The sequence below is a fragment of the Nomascus leucogenys genome, chromosome X (assembly GCF_006542625.1).
Source record: "Nomascus leucogenys isolate Asia chromosome X, Asia_NLE_v1, whole genome shotgun sequence".
In the NCBI taxonomy this organism is placed as follows: Eukaryota; Metazoa; Chordata; class Mammalia; order Primates; family Hylobatidae; genus Nomascus; species Nomascus leucogenys.
In genome coordinates, this window is record NC_044406.1 from 22507511 (window position 1) to 22527546 (window position 20036).

The 20036-nt window shown below is 40.2% G+C and overlaps 1 protein-coding gene across 1 annotated transcript in view; it reads right to left on the reverse strand.

Annotated features, from left to right (window-relative positions):
* Nucleotides 1-817: 817 nt before the first annotated feature.
* The window catches only part of KLHL15 (kelch like family member 15), a 44983-nt gene continuing 25764 nt past the window's right edge, over nucleotides 818-20036 (reverse strand). The window contains exon 3 of the mRNA XM_003261154.3: nucleotides 818-6117. Within this exon, the coding sequence (XP_003261202.1) occupies nucleotides 5008-6117 (1110 nt within the window). The 3' untranslated portion in view covers nucleotides 818-5007. The remainder of the gene's footprint in view (nucleotides 6118-20036) is intronic.

Sequence of the window (20036 nt, forward strand, 5' to 3'; positions counted from 1 at the left end):
GTACAAAGAATGAAAAATCTTTTCACCCAAGGAGACTACCATCTAGTTGTGGAGAAAGAATCATGCCCAGTTATTATGCAAAATGAAGTTAAATAGAAACTTTGTGTTAAGTGTAGAAGAGGCAATTAATTCAACGGAAGAGCTAATGCAGCTTTCAGGAGGGGAGGGAAACATTTGAGTTGGACTTTGCAAAAATAAGTGGATTTTAACAAGCAGGGCAGGGGAAAGAAAGGCAAGTAATTTTAGGCTGGAAAGGAACACATGTATCACAACAGAATGGAGTGTAGGAAGTGGTGGGGAGAAAGAGGCTGGAAAGGTTGCCTGAGGCAAGGATCTAGGTGCTTGGGAATCCTGTTGAGGTTTCTTTCTTAGGTGTCCATTTGAAAGATGGCACACATGTGCTGATGTGCCCAAGGCCTCCACCTAGTTCTGAATTTCAGAAATGCCTGGAAGACCAATGAATCAAAAATGCTTAAGGAAATCTAAAAATCACCAAACTTGGTGAGGCTTGAGGCTTGTAAATGCTTTTTCTCAGTTCTATATTTTCATTTTCCAAGACTGCAAAACTCTGTGTTAGTAGAACTTTAATTACTTGGCTTCATTATAAAATTTCCATTGCATATAAGAGTATAAATAATTTCACTCTAATGCTCTCATTTGAATCTGCGGCTGAAAGCACTGGCAGAAATCACATTTTCATGGCACTTCCTTGGCATGTTGAAGGAAAACAAAATGTATTCTGCTAATCAAGTCATTAGTGACTTTGAAAGTGGTGGATTATATATTAAAAAACAGCAAATAATCAGAGATAAAGAAGTATATTTTAAAGATTAAAAATATTTTATTTAAACTTTTCTTCATAAACACTTTTAACATTTTTTTCAATTTAAAAACAGAATGGATAGCATAAACATGTTTGAATAGATTATATCCACGGCTTGGGAAAAATTACCTGACAAAAATGTAAAGGCTTTCAAAACAGGTATAAAAGGCAAACCTTAAATTATTCTAAGATTTTTATATCGGCCCTAGGATTATTTGACTACTGGCCCAAAATGTACCTAAAGGTCAAAATATTTTTCTATAGACAAAGTATGCCCAAGAGGTATAGGGCATATACAAGTTAGGTAGAAAATAACCACTCCCAATCACCTCACTGGACCATTCCTTCAGAAAGCAAACACCTAAACCTTACTATATACTGATTAATAACATTTTAAATGCAGTTGTTCCCAAAATGTAAAAAGAAAACCTAAGAATTTAAGGGAGAACAAAGCTGATGGCATTCTCCTCAATGTTACTTGTGTAATATTGAAGTTATACGGTGTACTGAAAGGATATGATTTCCATGAATTTATCTATTCCAGTCTATGCCTAGTGAATATTTGACTTTATAAACTCTGGATAAACTAATTTTTAGGACTTCCATTTTTAAGATAAATCTCTTTTTAGAAGATATTTATTCCCAAACCAACTCTAAATGTAATTGAACAAACATATGATCTCTCAAAATGTTCAGAATACAAAACAAAAATCAAAAATGTATAACAGGCAAACAAGAAAACTGGCACTAGCAGTTTTACTGCCATATAGCCCTCAATTATATCTGATTTACACTATTATCTATGTTGCATTTTACTTCAGTCTAAAACTTTAAATTATGAATTCTCAAAAGAGCTAGTCTCCTCTGAGAGATAGCTTATAAACTGAAATAACAATTTATATTATAAACTGAAATGTTATGACCTACACCCACATATACATATATAAAAATAGTCCCACTGAACGTTTGACATGTTTAGATTATGCAGCTCAAATAATCTGTTATAAAATATTTTAAAGCTTAGTTTCATGTAATTAAGACAAAACTCCATTTTTACCACTTTTCCCCACATAAAGCGTGTGTCCTTTACTATGACTCGAGCAGGCTTCCCAGAATGAGGTGTCCAAAGGTGCTGCTTTAGAAAAGATAAGTGAAGGGCTCAGTCAGTATTTCACAAATTCTAGTAACACTCACACAGAGCAGAGTAATGAGGACACAGAAAGCTGTCTCAAGAAAAGCTAATAATTCTATTAGTTAAGCTTTGCTTTTTAAAAACCAGTAGCATTTCTTCCAACACAAAACCTTCAAAGTAAGAATCTTGCATTTTAAGAAAAGGCTGTAGTGCAAGGAATTTCTTTAAAATCAAAACTTAGAAGGTCAAAGACACGGAAGAGAACAAATGGTTCTAATTAAGATGTAATTAATGAAGATCAGCTATTTTTGTGAACTCTGGCATTTAAGATATAAAGTGAAAACAACACGCATAAAGGTCATAACAGTTAAACTGTATAGATTCAAATCCTACTGAATTTTTCAAAAAACTACTTTTTTGAGCGCAATGTATATAAACAAAAACTCCAAAATGAAGCACACGAAAAATAAACTTGAAAAAAATGCTATGAAAAACTTTTCCATAGTTTAGTATAACAAAAATAAATCTCTTGCAGCAATTAAACCATAATTTTAAAAGGGAATGTAAGTTAATCATGGATTTAAAATAACCTAAATTAGAACTACATATAAACAGGGAGTTTTCTCATACATTCAGAACCCAAGCAACAGCAACTATCCTTAAAGCTCAAAACTGATTACAGCTAACATCAGGTCCGACGTGACTTACGTAAAGCTGAACCCAGAGTTAGTTCAAGTTAAGATTTTACGAATTTTACAAAACATGAACTTTGATCTTGGCCTCTGTCCTTAAAATGGAAGACCAAGAATACTCAAATGTTTGCCCAGATGTCACCCTAACTAGGGTCATGAAGTCATATCTAAGCAATTAAAGAGAACCACCACTATAGTGTAAAGCCTTAGATATGGATACCTGGCCTGATGGCTCTTTCTTGGTCTTTTCTAGCAAAAGACATCAATGAGGAAAATAATGAAGACGTTATTTTCTTTAAAGCAACATAGCACACATACAAAGCCACTAAACTAATGTAGAAAAAAAATTAAATGGCTAACTTATTCCTAGCTTTCAAAAATAAAATATATTTTTTTTAAATGTAGAAAAAGCCTTTTACCCATATTACCATGGGAAACAAGATACCAAATTTCGTGTTTGGAAACTGTAAGTAAATGACAGGACTAGTTAATGAAAATTTAAGTCTCGTATATAAAATAAGATTATTATTGATTTCTGAAATCAATGCCAATGGTTTTTTCAAAAGCTACTTATGTACCTGTTTCTTAAACCCAAATGCCTCCAATTCTGGAGTTTGAATATCAGGTTTAATCTCATAGTATGTCTAATAACTGCCCAAAAATCCCCCAAAAACCAGTCTTCACATTTCCATGACTTCACACTTCCATTTTATGTTCAATGGTGGCAGCAGCAAACAAACAAACAAAAAACACCAAACAAACAAAGTGAAACTAGAAAATTTATACATCAGCAGCCATATAGAAGGCATTGCAATATTGCACCAATATTCTAAGATCTGGCAAGTTTTGCCAGTATAGATCTAGTCTGTATCAGATATAGACTACTCGTGCGCAAATGGCATCAATTTCAGTGATCCACTCCCAGGTTATTCTTGCTTAACTTTGTCAACTATGTCTTTTCCTCTGCATTTAGAGTTGAAAGGTGCAGCTAATCCTAAAACACTTACTATAAATGCTTTTAAACAGCTATTCTTGATCCATTCTGAACTTTGTGGTTACTATCCTTCATGCTAATAGCTTTTAGTAAATAAAACAAAAACTGAGGGCTTACATCCCTAATATCGCTGGGTATTTTGTACAAAATAAACAAGTAGATAAAACCAGTAACATTATAATTATAATTCTATTTCTTACCTCTAAGTCAAAACTGAGCTCAAATTTTCTAAGAGTTTCTACCTTCCATTCAATAACAAATGCAGCAGCCTTACTGAATGTAAAAAATGGGAGTTGCACTTACTTTTAATGGGCCTTGATTTAGGAGTCTGGTATTACCTAAATGCTCTTTAAAAGTGCTTACATGCTGCAGGGCCAGAACTTGTCATATACCACTCCGATTCTCACTAAAAACAGGGCAACGTTCAACAGACTGCAAAGAAAAACACTTTCAAAAAGAAAAGACATACATCAACAAAGAACACTAACATTTACTTTTGAAAATAAAATATAAAATGTTAGTTTTCATGACCATACATGTTTCAGAAATATAAGGAGTTCAAATATTACTGAATCAGTATGGACTGAAGATAGGCTACTTTGATAGCAAATGAGGACTCCAGTTATTTTAACTTTCTAAAAATGTTAATATGTGAAAAGACGTTACATCTAAAATTCAACAAGTATGGCGAACTGTGTGTGCAAGTGCACTAGCTTAAAAATATAGAATCCTAACCACGCATAAAAGGGATGTGCCTTGTGTATTTATAGGTTGTATGCGAGTATGAATATGCTTTCACTAACACAATGCGGATAAGAGAAGGCAGCTTAGAAATAGTGTTTTGAATATAAAAAGTTAACTTTGTAGAAAATTTATATTTTTGCATTTTCAGCAAAAAGCCATGCAAAAAGGTCAAGAGTTTTAAACTTTTAAATAATAAAACTAAAAAGTATAACAGACTGAAATACACTGAAATAAATCTTCAAAAAGGTTTCAGATAGAGACAGAGACTGAAATCACATCCAGTGACACTTATCGGGTCTGGTCTTAGAAGACGCATGACTCCTACGCTAACATCTGAAAGAAATGTTTAAAGCAGAAAATCAATTTCCCAGATAAGTGGAGCATTCTATTCAACTGCTTCTGGAAGTAGTTTCAAGAGCTAGCACTTAGAATTAACTTATTGCATGAGTTTGAGGCCACTGAAAAGAAAAAAAGGATGCTAGCACAGAATGAAAAATTCTTACAATGTTAGACCAATGGCTTTGATAGTAAAACTGGTGAGGTTTTTCTTTATATGTTTTAATTAACTACTTTGCACAAACAAATACTTTGTTTGCCTCTTTTTTTAGGGAGAAGGATGTCATTAGTTGCAACGCCTGACCTCATCCAGTACATAGTCCGGAAAATGCAGGTTGCATACTTGTAAACCATCCAGCTTGCAGGGCATCCGAGGGTACTCATCTTCCTTCCACTTGTTTTCATCCGGATCAAAAGTGAGAATGGAATCGCTGTAATGACCATTATAACAAAGGCCTCCAAGAACCATTATTTGTTTGTCCAGCACAGTCACACCATGGCCACTTCTACCAATCGGCATGGATGCCAAGATGGTCCACTGATCAGTCTCTGGGTTGTATACTTCTGTAGAAGGGCATCCCTGAGATTCGAAAGAGGCCCTCAAGATCACACAGACGCCACCGAAGACATAAAGCTTGCCATTGTAAGAAATCATCTTGTGAAAGCATCTCGCATAATTCATCTTGCTCTTATTCTCCCAACAGTTGGTAACCACTTGAGTTCTCCTGGTCCGCTGTTCTATGGTCCCTTCTTTGCTAGGGTCAAACACGCACACTTGCTTGGAGGTGGAAGATGAGGTGATTCCACCGGTGATAAACAATTTGTTATTGAGCACTGTCCCCTCATGTCCATATTTGTTAACTGGATAAGGATCCACAAATTCCCATTTATCATTGGTGATGTCATATCTCTCAGTTGAATAGAAAGTCTCATCTCTGGTTCTGCCTGCTACGGCATAAATAAACTTCCCAATAACACCTACAGCAAATTCAGAGCGTGGTACAGACATATCTGCCATCTGCAACCAGGAGTTCTGTCTCGGGTCATACCTGAATACTTTGGAAGAAGCATGGAATTCACCATCCGGGCCCAGCTCTTCCCCGCCTAACAGGAACACAAAATTATTGACGATAGCAAGGCAGTCAGGTCGCAGAGGTACTTGTGGGCCTTCTAGCTCCCACCAGACTCTTGGTTTTTTTAAGAGAAGTATTTTACTGTTAACCATGCTATGTCCAATCATTCCTCGAAATACTGTAGTTTGCGGTTTTGCAGAACGGATGCGGCTTGACTTCATATCCAACAAAGGCTGCTGGTGAACATTCTGAAAGTAATTCAATGCTTGGTCAACCTCGTAACGGAGCTGTCGGGAGTATCTATAAAATTCTGATGTCTTAACCTAAGAACACAAGAAAAAGAATTTAACCAAAGGAAAAAGCATCAGCTGCAAACGAATTATCAAAGCTGACTAATATGATCATCTTAGGCTCACTTTACTAAAACTGCTTTTCCCGCTAAGATCACCTACTTACTTTTGTTTTCTACAAAGCTTTTAAAAAAAAATTTTTTTTTTTTTTTTTTGAGACAGTCTTGCTCTGTTGCCCGGCTGGAGTGCAGTTGCACGAACTGGGCTCACTGCAAGCTCCACCTCCCAGGTTCAAACACCTCTGCCTCAGCCTCCTGAGGCGCCCTGTCACCACACCCAGCTAATTTTTTTATTTTTAGTACAGATGAGGTTTCATCATCTTGACCAGGCTGGTCTTGAACTCCTGACCTTGTGATCCACCCGCCTCAGCCTCCCAAAGTGCTGGGATTACAGGCGTGAGCCACTGCACTGGGCCTCCTATGTTTTCTTAATTTATAATGATCTATGTACATTCCCAAGCTTTTAAGAGTAAACAAACAATTAGGCACCTATTATGTGAAGCCCTGGGCTACAAGTAGCAGGTATGAGGACAAGTACAGGGCTTCACAGTAGAGGAAACCATATCCAGTTTTCTTAACCACAAGTAACACCATAAAGCTGTGACTGAATCATTTGGGGAGTTAAGCTAGTGAAAATTTAAATACATGTAAAATTTCGGCGTTTTGACATAAAGACTTGGTCTGATATCAACTCCTGTAAGAATTCAGTAGATATCAGGTCAAACTTTTTCCTTTAATTTTTAAAATTTTATTTTAAAATTATTATTACTATATATTTTAGAGATGGGGTCTTGCTCTGTTGCCCAGGCTGGTCTTGAACTCCTGGCCTCAAGCGATCCTCCTGCCTCAGCCTCCTGAGCTGCTGGAATGACAGGTGTGAGTCACTGTACCTGGCAAACATTTTCCTTTTTGCTTCTGGAGCTGGAGCTACCTAATTATGATGACTACCCAAGATTTTATAAAGCATTTTTGGCCAGGTGCAGTGGCTCATGCCTGTCGTCTGAGCACTTTGGGAGGCCAAGGTGGGAGGATCACTTGAGATCAGCCTGGGCAACAAAGCAAGACCTCATCTCTATAAAAATTAATAAAATAAAAATAAATAAACACTTTTAAGTATTGTCCTAAGTGCTATAGGGAGAAACAAAAATAAGTTTAAGATGTAATCCGTTTCCTTAAAGAACCTAGAATGTATTTGGGAAAGTGGAAACAAATACAAATTTACCAACAGGTAAATGAGTCAGGTGACAATTAGGTATGAAGCCAAACAGCACATCTGTGAGTGCAGCAGAATTAGAGATACAGATTATATTAAACTGTCCCAAGACATTCAAGGGATACTTTGTGGAAGATGTAAGAAGTAGGGGACCAAGCAGAAAAATCCTTTGTCATAATAAGACAAGGATAAGAGGGTCTTAAATCTGGGTAACAGGAATTAGATAGCGTAGAGATAAAATCTACAGACAACCATGACTGATTTGAAATAGGGTGAAAGAATGAGGACTCAAATGTGATTTGAGCATTTAGACTTGAGGTGATGGAGAGAGTGTTGATTATCAACAGGGAAAGCAGGGAAGATGAGCTGGTTTGGGAGAGGTACTCAACTTCCTTGATAGGGTTCTGAGGTGGAAATGTCTAAGAGCCTGTTGGAAATCTGGGATGACAGCTTGGGAGGGAGTCAAAACCAGGTGTATATATTTATGAGCTTCCTCCCCCCACTTCCTTCTCCTCTTTACTTTCCTCCTTCCTTTTTTTTTTTTTTTTTTTTTTTTTTGAGACGGAGTCTCGCTCTGTCACCCAGGCTGGAGTGCAGTGGCGCGATCTCGGCTCACTGCAAGCTCCGCCTCCCGGGTTCACGCCATTCTCCTGCCTCAGCCTCTCCGAGTAGCTGGGACTACAGGCGCCCGCCACCACGCCCGGCTAATTTTTTGTATTTTTAGTAGAGACGGGGTTTCACCGTGGTCTCGATCTCCTGACCTCGTGATCCGCCCGCCTCGGCCTCCCAAAGTGCTGGGATTACAAGCGTGAGCCACCGCGCCCGGCCTCTATCTTTCTTTCTTTAGCCCATTCACTAATTTATTCCTCGCCTTAGTCCAAAACAGTGGTCAAAACAAAAAACGTCACAAATTTAAGTATTTTGAAAACTGTATTCAGTATAACTGGGTTCCTTTGTAATGTCAGGCATTTTATCATTAAAATCATTATTTTGAGAAGGGGTCCTTCCATGGGCTTCACAACATCAGCAAAGGGGTAAATAGCACAAAAAAGGCTGAGAACCCCTTTTCCAACTACATAGGAGAGAAAACTAACATTGGCCAGGCACGGTGGCTCATGCCTGTAATCTCAGCACTTTGGGAGGCCGAGGCGGGCAGATCACCTGAGCTCAGGAGTTCAAGACCAGCCTAGCCAACATGGTGAAACCCCGTCTCTACTAAAAATACAAAATTTAGCTGGGCGTGGTGGCGGGCGCCTGTAATCCCCGCTACTCAGGACGCTGAGGCAGGAGAATCGCTTGAACCTGGGAGATGGAGGTTGTAGGGAGTTGAGATCGCACCACTTCACTCTAGCCTGGGCGAAAGAGCGAGACTCTGTCTCAACGGAAAAAAACAAACAAACTAAAAACTAACACTGTTACTGCACTGGGTGCTTTACATGTGCATCTTACATTAAATTATTCCTCCAGTGATAGTGCAATAACCATCCCTGTTTTCCTGATAAGAAAACTGAGGCTTAGAATGTGAAGTGACTTGCCCAAATTGTTTACGTAACTAAAACTGGTAGGCTGTGATCTGAACCTTGAATGAGGACAATTTTACTTCTAAGCTCATGTAATTTCCAGAATGTTACAACACAGCTTCCATTATTCTTTAGAAAAATCTTTACATTATATACTCATTTATTAAAACAGTAGAAGTTCAATGAATGAGCCTAATGACCCTTCTCAAATAAAAGACAGTGGAATTGCTCTTAATAAAAAAAAAATCAATCATATGAATCACAGTGATTGGGCATCCAGCCCTATTCTTCCTAGCAAAAATAGTAACTCTGGAAAAAAAAAATCACAGCAAATGATGAATACAGTAAACAAGTAACTTCAATAAAACAAATAATATAATAAAGGAAAAAAGGTGAGAACAACTTAAGATCTTCTATTTTACTACCTTTACTTCACACACAGAAAGTTAAAGTGGGCTGGGCACGGTAGCTCACACAAACATTTTTGCATTCTTTGTTTTTTTATGTATCTTATTTATAAACAGAAAGAGTTTTTGCCATTCAAAAACTGGTTCTCCATCGAAACGATTTTAAAAGCCCAGGAGTTCAAGACCAGCCTGGGCAACACTGTAAAACAATGTCTCTACAAAAATTAGCTGGGTAGTGGTGGCACAGGCCTGTAGTCCCAGTTATTTGGGAGGGTGAGGTGGGAGGAGCACCTGACCCCAGGAGGCAGAGGCTGGAGTGATCTGAGATCATGCCACCACACTCTGGCCTGGGTGACACAGCAGGACTCTGTCTCAAAAAACAAAACAAAACAAAAAACAAAAAACAGGCCTGGTGCGGTGGCTCACACCTGTAATCCCCGCACTTTGAGAGGCCAAGGTGGGTGGATCACCTGAGGTCAAGAGTTCAAGACCAGCCTAACATGGTGAAACCCTGTCTCTACTAAAAATACAAAAATGAGCTGGGCATGGTGGCAGGTACATGTAACTCCAGCTACTCAAGAGGCTGAGGCAGGAGAATCACTTGAACCTGGGAGGCAGAGGTTGCAGTGAGCTGAGACTGCGCCATTGCACTCCAGCCTGGGTAATAAGAGCAAAACTCCATCTCAAAAAAAAAAAAAAAAAAAGCAAGCCCCGGTGTGGTGGCGCATGCCTGTAACCCCAGCTACTTGGGAGGCTGAAGCAGAAGAATCGCTTGAACCCGGGAGGTGGAGGTTGCAGTGAGCCAAGATCATGCCATTGCACTGCAGCCTGGGCAACAACAGCAAAACTCTTTATCTCCAAAAACAAACAAAAAAAACAAAACCAGGCTGGGCACGGTGGCTCCTGCCTGTAATCCCAGGACTTTGACAGGCCGAGGCAGGCGGATCACAAGGTCAGGAGTTCAAGACCAGCCTGGCCAACATGGTGAAACCCCCGTCTCTACTAAAAATACAAAAATTAGCCAGGTGTGGTAGTGCCTGCCTGTAATCCCAGCTACTCGGGAGGCTGAGGTAGTAAAATCACTTGAACCTGGGAGGCGGAGGTTGCAATGAACTGAGATCACGCCACTGCATTCCAGCCTGGGTGACAGAGCAAGACTCCATCTCGAAAAAACAACAACAAAAACCTGAAAAAAACAAACAAACAAAAAACAAAATGGAGTATTTTCCATTCATTTCTTCTATAAATTGCCTAATAGTGTGCCTTACCGATTTTTCTCATCTTTTTCTTATTGAGTTGTAGGAGCTGAAGGGCAATATTCTGAAAATCAGCAAGAATCATAAACCTCAAATTAAATATTTAAGTGCCTACTGTGCACAGCCAGTGGTCTGAGAGCTACACAGGTTTTCAAGTAATAGAATCCTGTCCAGCATGGTAATTAAGCACCATGTCTGGTGATTAAGGATCCAATTTAGGAAATTTCTGACTTTGGCACTCATAAGCTGTGGCAATCTTGGGCACATAGCTCAATATCTTTAAGCCCATATCCTCAACTGTATTATTGGGATAACACATTCATTACCCTATGATAGAAGTAGAGTACGTGAAAAGGATTTAGTATGGTGCCTGTCATGTGGCAGTGTGCAAAAAGTATCAGCTATTATTAATGACCAGGGGACACTTGTGAAAGTGTCACTCAGCTTAAATCAGTGCATCTCATGACATGCTTTTGTCTGTGTAAAAATCTGGTCTTTCAGAAGATCGAGGAGAAATGAGAGAAACTGTTACTTTGGACCTAATCCTCACTGGTGAAACATGATTGGTAATGTGCAAATGGAAGGAAGCTTTAGAGAAAGAAGCCATGTTGTTTGGAGATCAAGAAACAAAGGAAGGAGAATGCTGCACATATTGGATAGGCAGATTTCAAGTTTTTCAAAGGAAAATTAGGATCAATTCCAAGATCAGAAACTGTGTAAGGAAGCTCAAGAAGGCTTGGAAGCTCTCAAAAGCATAACGCTGACTGCATAATTGCAAAATACACTGATAAGAGGTAGAAAAGGGGAATGTATCTAAAAAATCTGATGCGCTGCACAGAGAGCTTTCTGGAATTCAGATGTTAAAAAACCACTTACAACAGATGGTAAAAATTGGGCACATAAAACAAGTATTATAACGAGTGAAATAGAGCTACAAGAATATAGTGAATAAGGCTAAAGCCTCAGGATGAACTGTGACTTGACGAAGTAAGAGATGTGGAATAAATGTCATTTTATAGGTTAAAGGAAGAGTGAAGCCCACCCCCATCCCATGGGGTGGTTAATGTAATATTAACAAATAACAAAGAGAAACAACCCTACTCCTATTTGATTTCCATTCTTAGCTAATAATGTCTTATTCTTTCTAATCTGAGGATTAAATACAATTATTAAGAAGAAACTTAAATCCAAGATGGTTGAGAACAAAAAGAAAAACTAGCTAGTTATTCTCAGCAAGTTCAAGTCATTCGATCTCACAAATAATGTCCTGGGATCCTGAGGCTTAGTAGATAAGGCTGCTTAATTGCTTTCTGCAATCTGTGTGGAATTGCGATGAATGGGAGAGGACTAGAAGCCAGACAGATTCCTGAACTACAGACTGGTTAGCCTGAGGTAGATCCTGTATTGTTGAAAAATAGCCCACCAAAACAAAAAACCGCCCCACACTTGGAGGCAGCATGAACTCACTGGGTAATGCCAAGGCTGACTCAGTTTCCTGTTTAATTTTTGATGATGTAACAGCACTGGTAGAGAATGAGAGAACCTATGACTTCAGCAAAGGAATCAACAAGGTCTAATCATAAAGAAAAGAGAAACACCAGGGACCCATGAACCACCTGAAATTGCAGCAATAATTGTGTGTTAATGCATTTGGGGGGTAGGGTGAGGTGACTGGAAGTTCACAGTTTTTATCAGGTGTTCCAGGGACCCACGAACTCCAAATGTAAAGCTTCAACTGACTATCCTCAATATGAACTAAAGTGATATGGCAGTTGTAGGAACAAAACTGTAAACTAAATTAAAAGGACAGACAATCCTGGTTGGGCACGGTGGCTCACACCTGTAATCCCAGCACTTTGGGAGGTCGAGGCGGGCAAATCACTTGAGCTCAGGAGTTTGAGACCAGCCTGGGCAACATGGCGAAATCCCGTCTCTACAAAAATAATAATAATAAAAAAAATACAAAAACTAGCTAGGCGTGGTGGCATGCACCTGTGGTCCCAGCTACTTGGGAGGATAAAGTGGAAGAATCGAATAGCTTGAGCCCAGATTGAGGTTGCGTGGGCCGTGATAGTGCCACTGCATTCCAGCCTGGGCAACAGAGTGAGACCTTGTCTCAAAAAAAAAAAAAAAAAAGGCCAGGTGTGGTGGCTCACACCTGTAATCCCAGCACTTTGGGAGGCTGAGGCAGGCGGGTCACGGGGTCAGGATATTGAGACCATACTGGCTAACACGGTGAAACTCCGTCTCTACCAAAAATACAAAAAAAGAAATTAGCCGGGTGTGGTGGCGGGTGCCTGTAGTCCCGGCTACTCGGGAGGCTGAGGCAGGAGAATGATGTGAACCCGGGAGCCGGAGCTTGCAGTGAGCCAAGATCGCGCCACTGCACTCCAGCCTGGGCAATAGAGCAAGACTCCGTCTCAAAAAAAATAAAAAAAAAAAAAAAAAAAAAAAGAAAATAGGCAAGCCCACCCTCTCTATTCAGGTAAAACCACAACCAAGACAGTGTTAACTTATATCACTATACTATTAAACACTGACAAAGTGGACCACATCTGGAAGACAGTGAAGGGATCCAAAGGGAGAATGGTCAAATGGGTGAGGAATGTTTCAACACAAGAGAAGACTCAGAAAGATGGCAACTATTTTCAGGACCAGTAAGTGGAAGTTAAGAGGAAGATTTTACGCCAATGTAAGAAAAAGTTCTGTAGTAAGAACTGTCAAGAGAATGGATGCTTATTGCATTACTGTTTGTAAGAGCACAAAACCTGGGATAACTCCAATCACCTATCAATAAGACATTGGTTGGATACACTCTGGTATGTACCACACACAGCTGTGAAAAAGAGTGAGGTTAATCCATATGCACCAACACAGATATTCAAAATGTTAAATGAGAAAACTGCAGAACAGTATGTGGCTCATCTTTTCATAGAGAAGGCACTTCTCCCATCCTTCATTTCTCATATAACAGTTTAACTATCTGTGTATCAGGTACTCTCAAAGAGGTATGGAAAGAATGACATTTCTTTCATGTTCTGAATTATTTTCCTTTGCCTTTCATAGGATTAAATAGCTGTCATGTTTTAAAGCTTGGAAAGAATGTTACTACTTTTCTTGCTTTGATACTTTAAAAAACTGTATAACGAAAAACATTTTGTCTTATTCTGAATATATCATATAATTATATATAATTTCAGTGGTCTGAAAAAATTTTTTTTAAATTTACTGATTATTTAATAAAATAGAGATTGGGTCTCACTATATTACCCAGTCTGGTCTTAAAATCCTGAGCTGAAGTGATCTTCCCACCTCGGCCTCCCAAAGTGCTGGGATTACAAGCAGGAGCCACCATGCCCAGCCTGAAAATGTAAATTGGCCATTTCCTCTAAACATCTTTTACTTTAATGTAATTGTGTGCATGTATGATATTGTTGATAATGAAGTATGAGAAATGATTTTTGAACAGTTCCTGTAAATATGTATACACACATGCATATATACACACACACAAATATATATATAGTTGGAGAAATAACTAGGCATTACAGCTGGGCAAAAATTTCATGTTTCTCCATTCACTGTCAAAATGTTGTATCATAGTGAAACCCGGTCTCTATTAAAAATACAAAAATTATCCGGGCATGTTGGTGTGCGCCTTTAGTCCCAGTTACTCGGGAGGCTGAGGCAGGAGAATTGCTTGAACCCGGAGGGCAGAGGTTGTGGTGAGCCAAGATCACGCCACTGCACTCCAGCCTGGGCAACAGAGCGAGACTCTGTCTCAAGGAAAAAAAAAAAAAAAAAAGTCTGGCTAAAAGCCTAAAATATTTCTAGACTGTAGCCAGTTAGAGTATATATTTTTTTAATTCCAGATTTTTTTAAATCAAATAAAGGTAGTAAACTCTGTGGAAATCCCTATTTTAATTATATTGCAAGTTACATTTTAATTCTCTCAAAATTAAAGACGGTATATATAAATTACCTTTAAAACTTAAGAATTTGAATACTATGTGGCCAGGCTGGTCTTGAACTCCTGACATCGTAATCTGCCTGCCTCAGCCTTCCAAAGTGCTGGGATTACAGGCGTGAGCCACCATGCCCAGCCTAGCCAGCCAATTCAAGATACACATTTTGGGAAGAAAAAAAAAAAATTTTTTTTTTTTTTTGAGAGGATTTCACTTGTTGCCCAAGCTGGACTGCAATGGTGCAATCTTGGCTCACTGCAACCTCCACCTCCTGAGTTCAAGTGATTCTCCTGCCTCTGTCTCCCGAGTAGCTGGGATTACAGGCACATGCCACCATGCCCGGCTAATTTTTTGTATTTTTAGTAGAAATGGGGTTTCACCATGTTAGCCAGGCTGGTCTCGAACTCCTAACCTCAGGTGATCTGCCTGCCTCTGCCTCCCAAAGTGCTGGGATTACAGGCATGAGCCACCACACCCGGCCACGAAATAATTTTTAAAGTACCCAATATGCTTATATTAAATCAAAGAAACAAAATACCTTTTATTAGTTTATCTATCAGAAGGGGTGGGAGTGGGGGAGCAATTCCTGAACTTGAGATGGTGCCTGGCCCTATAAAAGAGGTTACCTGTGTGAACAGGCACCTCTCTGGCCCTTTCTACATCCAAAAAATGCTAATCTAATCGCTTGAATGACAAGTACAAGGAGGTATCCAGACTGAGTCTTGGTTGTCAGTTTTATCATCTTCTCTCCACCACGATACAATCTTCCCAAATAGTTGCTATCATGGTGCTTTAATGCTGAAAAAAACCATTTCAGGCCGGGCGCGGTAGCTCACACCTGTAATCCCAACACTTTGGGAGGCCAGGCAGGCGGATCACGAGGTCAGGAGTAAGAGACTAGCCTGGCAAACATGGCGAAACCCTGTCTCTACTAAAAATACAAAAATTAGCTGGGCGTGGTGGGGGCACCTGTAATCCCAGCTACTCAGGAGGCTGAGGTAGGAGAATCGTTTGATCCCGGGAGGCGGAGGTTGCAGTGAGCCAAGATTGCACTGCTGCACTCCAGTCTGAGTGACAGAGCGAGACTCCATTTCAAAAAACAAAACAAAACAAAAAAACCCTGTTACCAGCTACATTTGATATAATTTTGATTCTCAGTAAAACATGGAGCAGTCTTTAGATGCTATATTGCAAAACTATCTACCCTAGTATGAAAAGTCTTTATTTGTAAAATCTTGCTCAGAACTAAAGCTTATATTGATTTACGTAAAACAAAATCATCACAAAAAAAGCTAGGTGCAATACGCCTTTAATTAATCCCTTTGTCTTGAAAAACTGAGTTAATGACCAAGGATAAAGCTATGAAAAATCAGTTCATGCTAAGCACAAATCCTTTCAGTAATACTGTATTTATAGTCAAATACCAAATGGTAAATAAAGACAAATTGTAGTAAGAATTTACTCACCCTCTTCTCTCCAAGCAGGCAAAGTCAAAAGCGAACTGAACTTCAGAAGTGAACTTCAGAAGTAAAGTGACCAGGGTAAATAGGGGCGAGGGAGAGGTGCCCTCAGGGCAAGATTCTAAGAGTTTTAGCACAATTTGGTAAAGTTCTCTATCCCTTCAACCCTTCTAGAGAGTAAAAAATATTTAAAGAATAAATGTGCTTACAAAGTCTAATTTCCTTCCAATTTCAGTGCAATAGTAATAGAACACTATTAGAAATGTAAAAGGCTGGGCATAGTGGTGTGCTCCTGTAGTCCCAGCTACTCAGGAGGCCGAGGTGGGAGGATCACTTGAGCCCAGGGATTCAAGGCAGCAGTGAGCTATGATGGTACCACTGCACTGCAGCCTGGGCGACAAGGCAAAACCTCGTCTCTAAAAAAATAAAATTTTTGGCCAGGGGGAGTGGCTCATGCCTGTAGACTTAGCACTTTGGGAGGCGGGCTCAGGAGTTCAAGACCAGCCTGGCCAACATGGTGAAACCACATCTCTACTAAAAATACAAAAATTAGCTGGGCGTGGTGGTGTGCACCCGTAGTCCCAGCTACTCGGGAGGCTGAGGCAGGAGAATCACTTGAACCCGGGAGGTGGAGGTTGCAGGGAGCCGAGATTGTGCCATTCCACTTCAGCCTGGGCAACAGAGTGAGACTCTGTCTCAAAAAAAAAAAAAAAAAAAAAAAAATTTTTTTTTTTTTTAAATTTTAGAAAAAGAAACTAACAAGCCTTAGCCAAGTGCCACGGCTCATGCCTATAATCCCAGCACTTTGGGAGGCTGAGGCGGGAGGACGGTTTGATGCCAGGAGTTGAGACCAGCAAAGACAACATGGCAAAACCCCATCCCTTTGGGAGGCTGAGGCGGGCAGATCACGAGGTCAGAAGATCAAGACCATCCTGGCTAACAGATTGAAACCCCGTCTCTACTAAAAAATACAAAAAAAACCCCATCCCCACCAAACAAACAAACAAACAAACAAACAAAAAACCCTAACAAGCCTCCAAGGTAGAAAATGTGTTTTTTGTTGTTTTTTTTTGTTTTAAGACGGAGTCTCACTCTGTCACCCAGGCTGGAGTACTGTGGCACAATCTCAGCCTACTGCAACCTCCGCCTCCCAGGTTCAAGCTATTCTCCTGCCTCAGCTTCCTCAGTAGCTGGGATTACAGGCACACACCACCATGGCCTGGCTAATTTTTATATTTTTAGTAGAGATGGGGTTTTGCCATGTTGGTCAGGCTGGTCTCAAACTCCTGACCTTGTAATCCGCCCGCCTTGGCTTTCCAAAGTGCTGGGGGATTACAGGCGTGTGCCACCATGCCCAGCAGTTTTTTTTTTTTTTTTTTTTTTTTTTGAGCCGGAGTCTTGCTGTCGCCCAGGCTGGAGTGCAGTGGCGCGATCTCGGCTCACTGCAAGCTCCGCCCCCCGGGTTCACGACATTCTTCTGCCTCAGCCTCCCGAGTAGCTGGGACTACAGGTGCCCGCCACCATGCCCGGCTAATTTTTTGTATTTTTTAGTAGAGATGGGGTTTCACTGTGTTAGCCAGGATGGTCTTGATCTCCTGACCTCGTGATCTGCCCGCCTCGGCCTCCCAAAGTGCTGGGATTACAGATGTGACTTACGACCATCTTTTTATTTTCTGGTTATATTAATATTTAGATAGTACAACTAAGTTATAGAATTCACAACTTATGAGGGATTTTTTTTCCTATTTATGATAGAACAGGAAAGCCAAATAAAAGGTTTCATCCTCTAACTTTTGAATGAGCAATGCTTACCTATTACACAAGTGGCATTTTCTGAATAATAAATTTGAAACTAAAACTTAAAAGCCTTAACTCATAGTACTTCCCCTTCTTCTTTTCCTGCTCCAAACCTTTTCTCCGGTCATTTCCAGACTCTCTGATCCTTTTCTATTTCTGCTTATCATTTGCTTTTTTCTTCCAGTTTCTTAAAAAGAGTTTTCTCATTTTTTAAAAATTTTATTTATTTATTGAGACGGAGTTTCACTCTTGTTGCCCAGGCTGGAGTGCAGTGGCGCAGTCTCGGCTCACTGCAACCTCCGCCTCCTGGGTTCAAGCGGATTCTCCTGCCTCAGCCTCCCGTGTAGCTGGGATTAAAGGCGCCTGCCACCAAGCCCAGCTAATTTTTTTTGTATTTTTAGTAGAGACAGAGTTTCACCATGTTGGCCAGGCTGGTCTCAAACGCCTGACCTCAGGTGATCTGCCCACCTCGGCCTCCCAAAGTGCTGGGATTACAGGCGTGAGCCACTGTGCTTGGCCACGGTTTTCTCCTTTTAAATGTCAACAAAGCTGTCCCTGTTCCATATCTTCCTTTTTAATTTCCAGTTGTCCTATGCTTGTTTTCATCTTTTATTTAAAAAGAGAGGTCGGGCGTGGTGGCTCACGCCTGTAATCCCAGCACTTTGGGAGGCTGAGGCGGGCGGATCACAAGGTCAGGAGATCGAGACCATCTTGGCTAACACGGTGAAACCCCATCTCTACTAAAAATACAAAAAAATTAGCCAGGCGCGGTGGCGGGCGCCTGTAATCCCAGCTACTCGGGAGGCTGAGGCAGGAGAATCCGCTTGAACCTGGGAGGCGGAGCTTGCAGTGAGCCGAGATAGCACCACTGCAGTCCGGCCTGGGCGAAAGAGCGAGACTCCGTCTCAAAAAAAAAGAGAATCAGCAAGTAAGATTGAATTTTTACACTCCAATTTTCAAGAGGTTCCTGTCTAACACACTCCCCAAGATACTATCTTTCCTAAGGCCCTAATAGTAGTCAATACCTAGATTACAGGCACTCTTCAGGAATCTGTGAACCTGGAGTGAATGCAAGTCAAAGGTAGAAAATAAGAGCACTCTAAATCTATACATAAAAGGCAGAAAACTGTAGAGGAGAAAAACACCTTGCGTGATTTCTAAAGAACTGCACATGCATTAATTACAATCTTCCAAAGTCCACGGGGTTGGGGAGGAAGGGTTGGCAAAAAGGAGTCTGATGCAGAAAAAGACATTAAGTTAACTGAGAAAGTACACTTAACCCACTGACCTAGTTTCTAACAGAAAACCTGCTCATCTCTATGCTTTCACTCCAAGAGGTGAGTTCATTGTTAATTTAAGCAATTTCAAGTTCTAGCTGCGTATTATCTGGTATCTGAAGGCGATTTAAAACTTTTTCAAAAACAACTCAAGCTTATTAGAAATTCTAATCAAATCTCACATTTGAAACAGAGGTTACTGTCTTTAAAATAGTTGGCCCGGCCGGGTATGGTGGCTCACACCTGTAATCCCAGCACTTTGGGAGGCTGAGGCGGGCGGATCACGAGGTCAGGAGATCGAGACCAGCCTGGCCCACATGGTGAAACCCCGTCTCTACTAAAAATACAAAAATTAGCTGGGCGTGGTGGTGCGTGCCTGTAACCCCAGCTACTTGGGCGGCTGAGGCAGGAGAATCACTTGAACCAGGGAGCTGGAGGTTGCGGTGAGCAGAGATTGCGCCACTGCACTCCAGCCTGTGAGACTCCATCTCAAAATAAATAAATAAAATAAATAAATAAATAAAGTTTGTTACTGTCAAACACAGCATTGCTTATATTTCTCACATACTTCTAAAACTGAGGGCTTATATTTCTCATGTACTTCCAAAACTGAGGGTTAGAGGGAAATTTCTACTTCTCTAGATTTATCTGGCTCTAGCTGAAGTCATTAGATATAAATGAACTGTTTTTTTCCAAAGAGTTTTTGGTTAAATTATGGTAACACTGCAGGTGATGGTTTCCTGGACAGAAATTTTGCATTGGTCAAGTGCTGGATTAGTTAAAACATGTTCCAATGCCTAAGTGAAGGAATTCTGGAGGGGCATACAGCACCTACAGTTTACACAGATGTGGCTTTGCCCAGGCAATTTCATTTACCAAATGGGTTGTGCCTCAATTAACCAGAACAGCATACCACCTAAGCATGAGATTATATTACGGACAATAACTGTCCTTATGTGTCATAGGCTATTGTTAATACTATAAAGATCAACTATGCT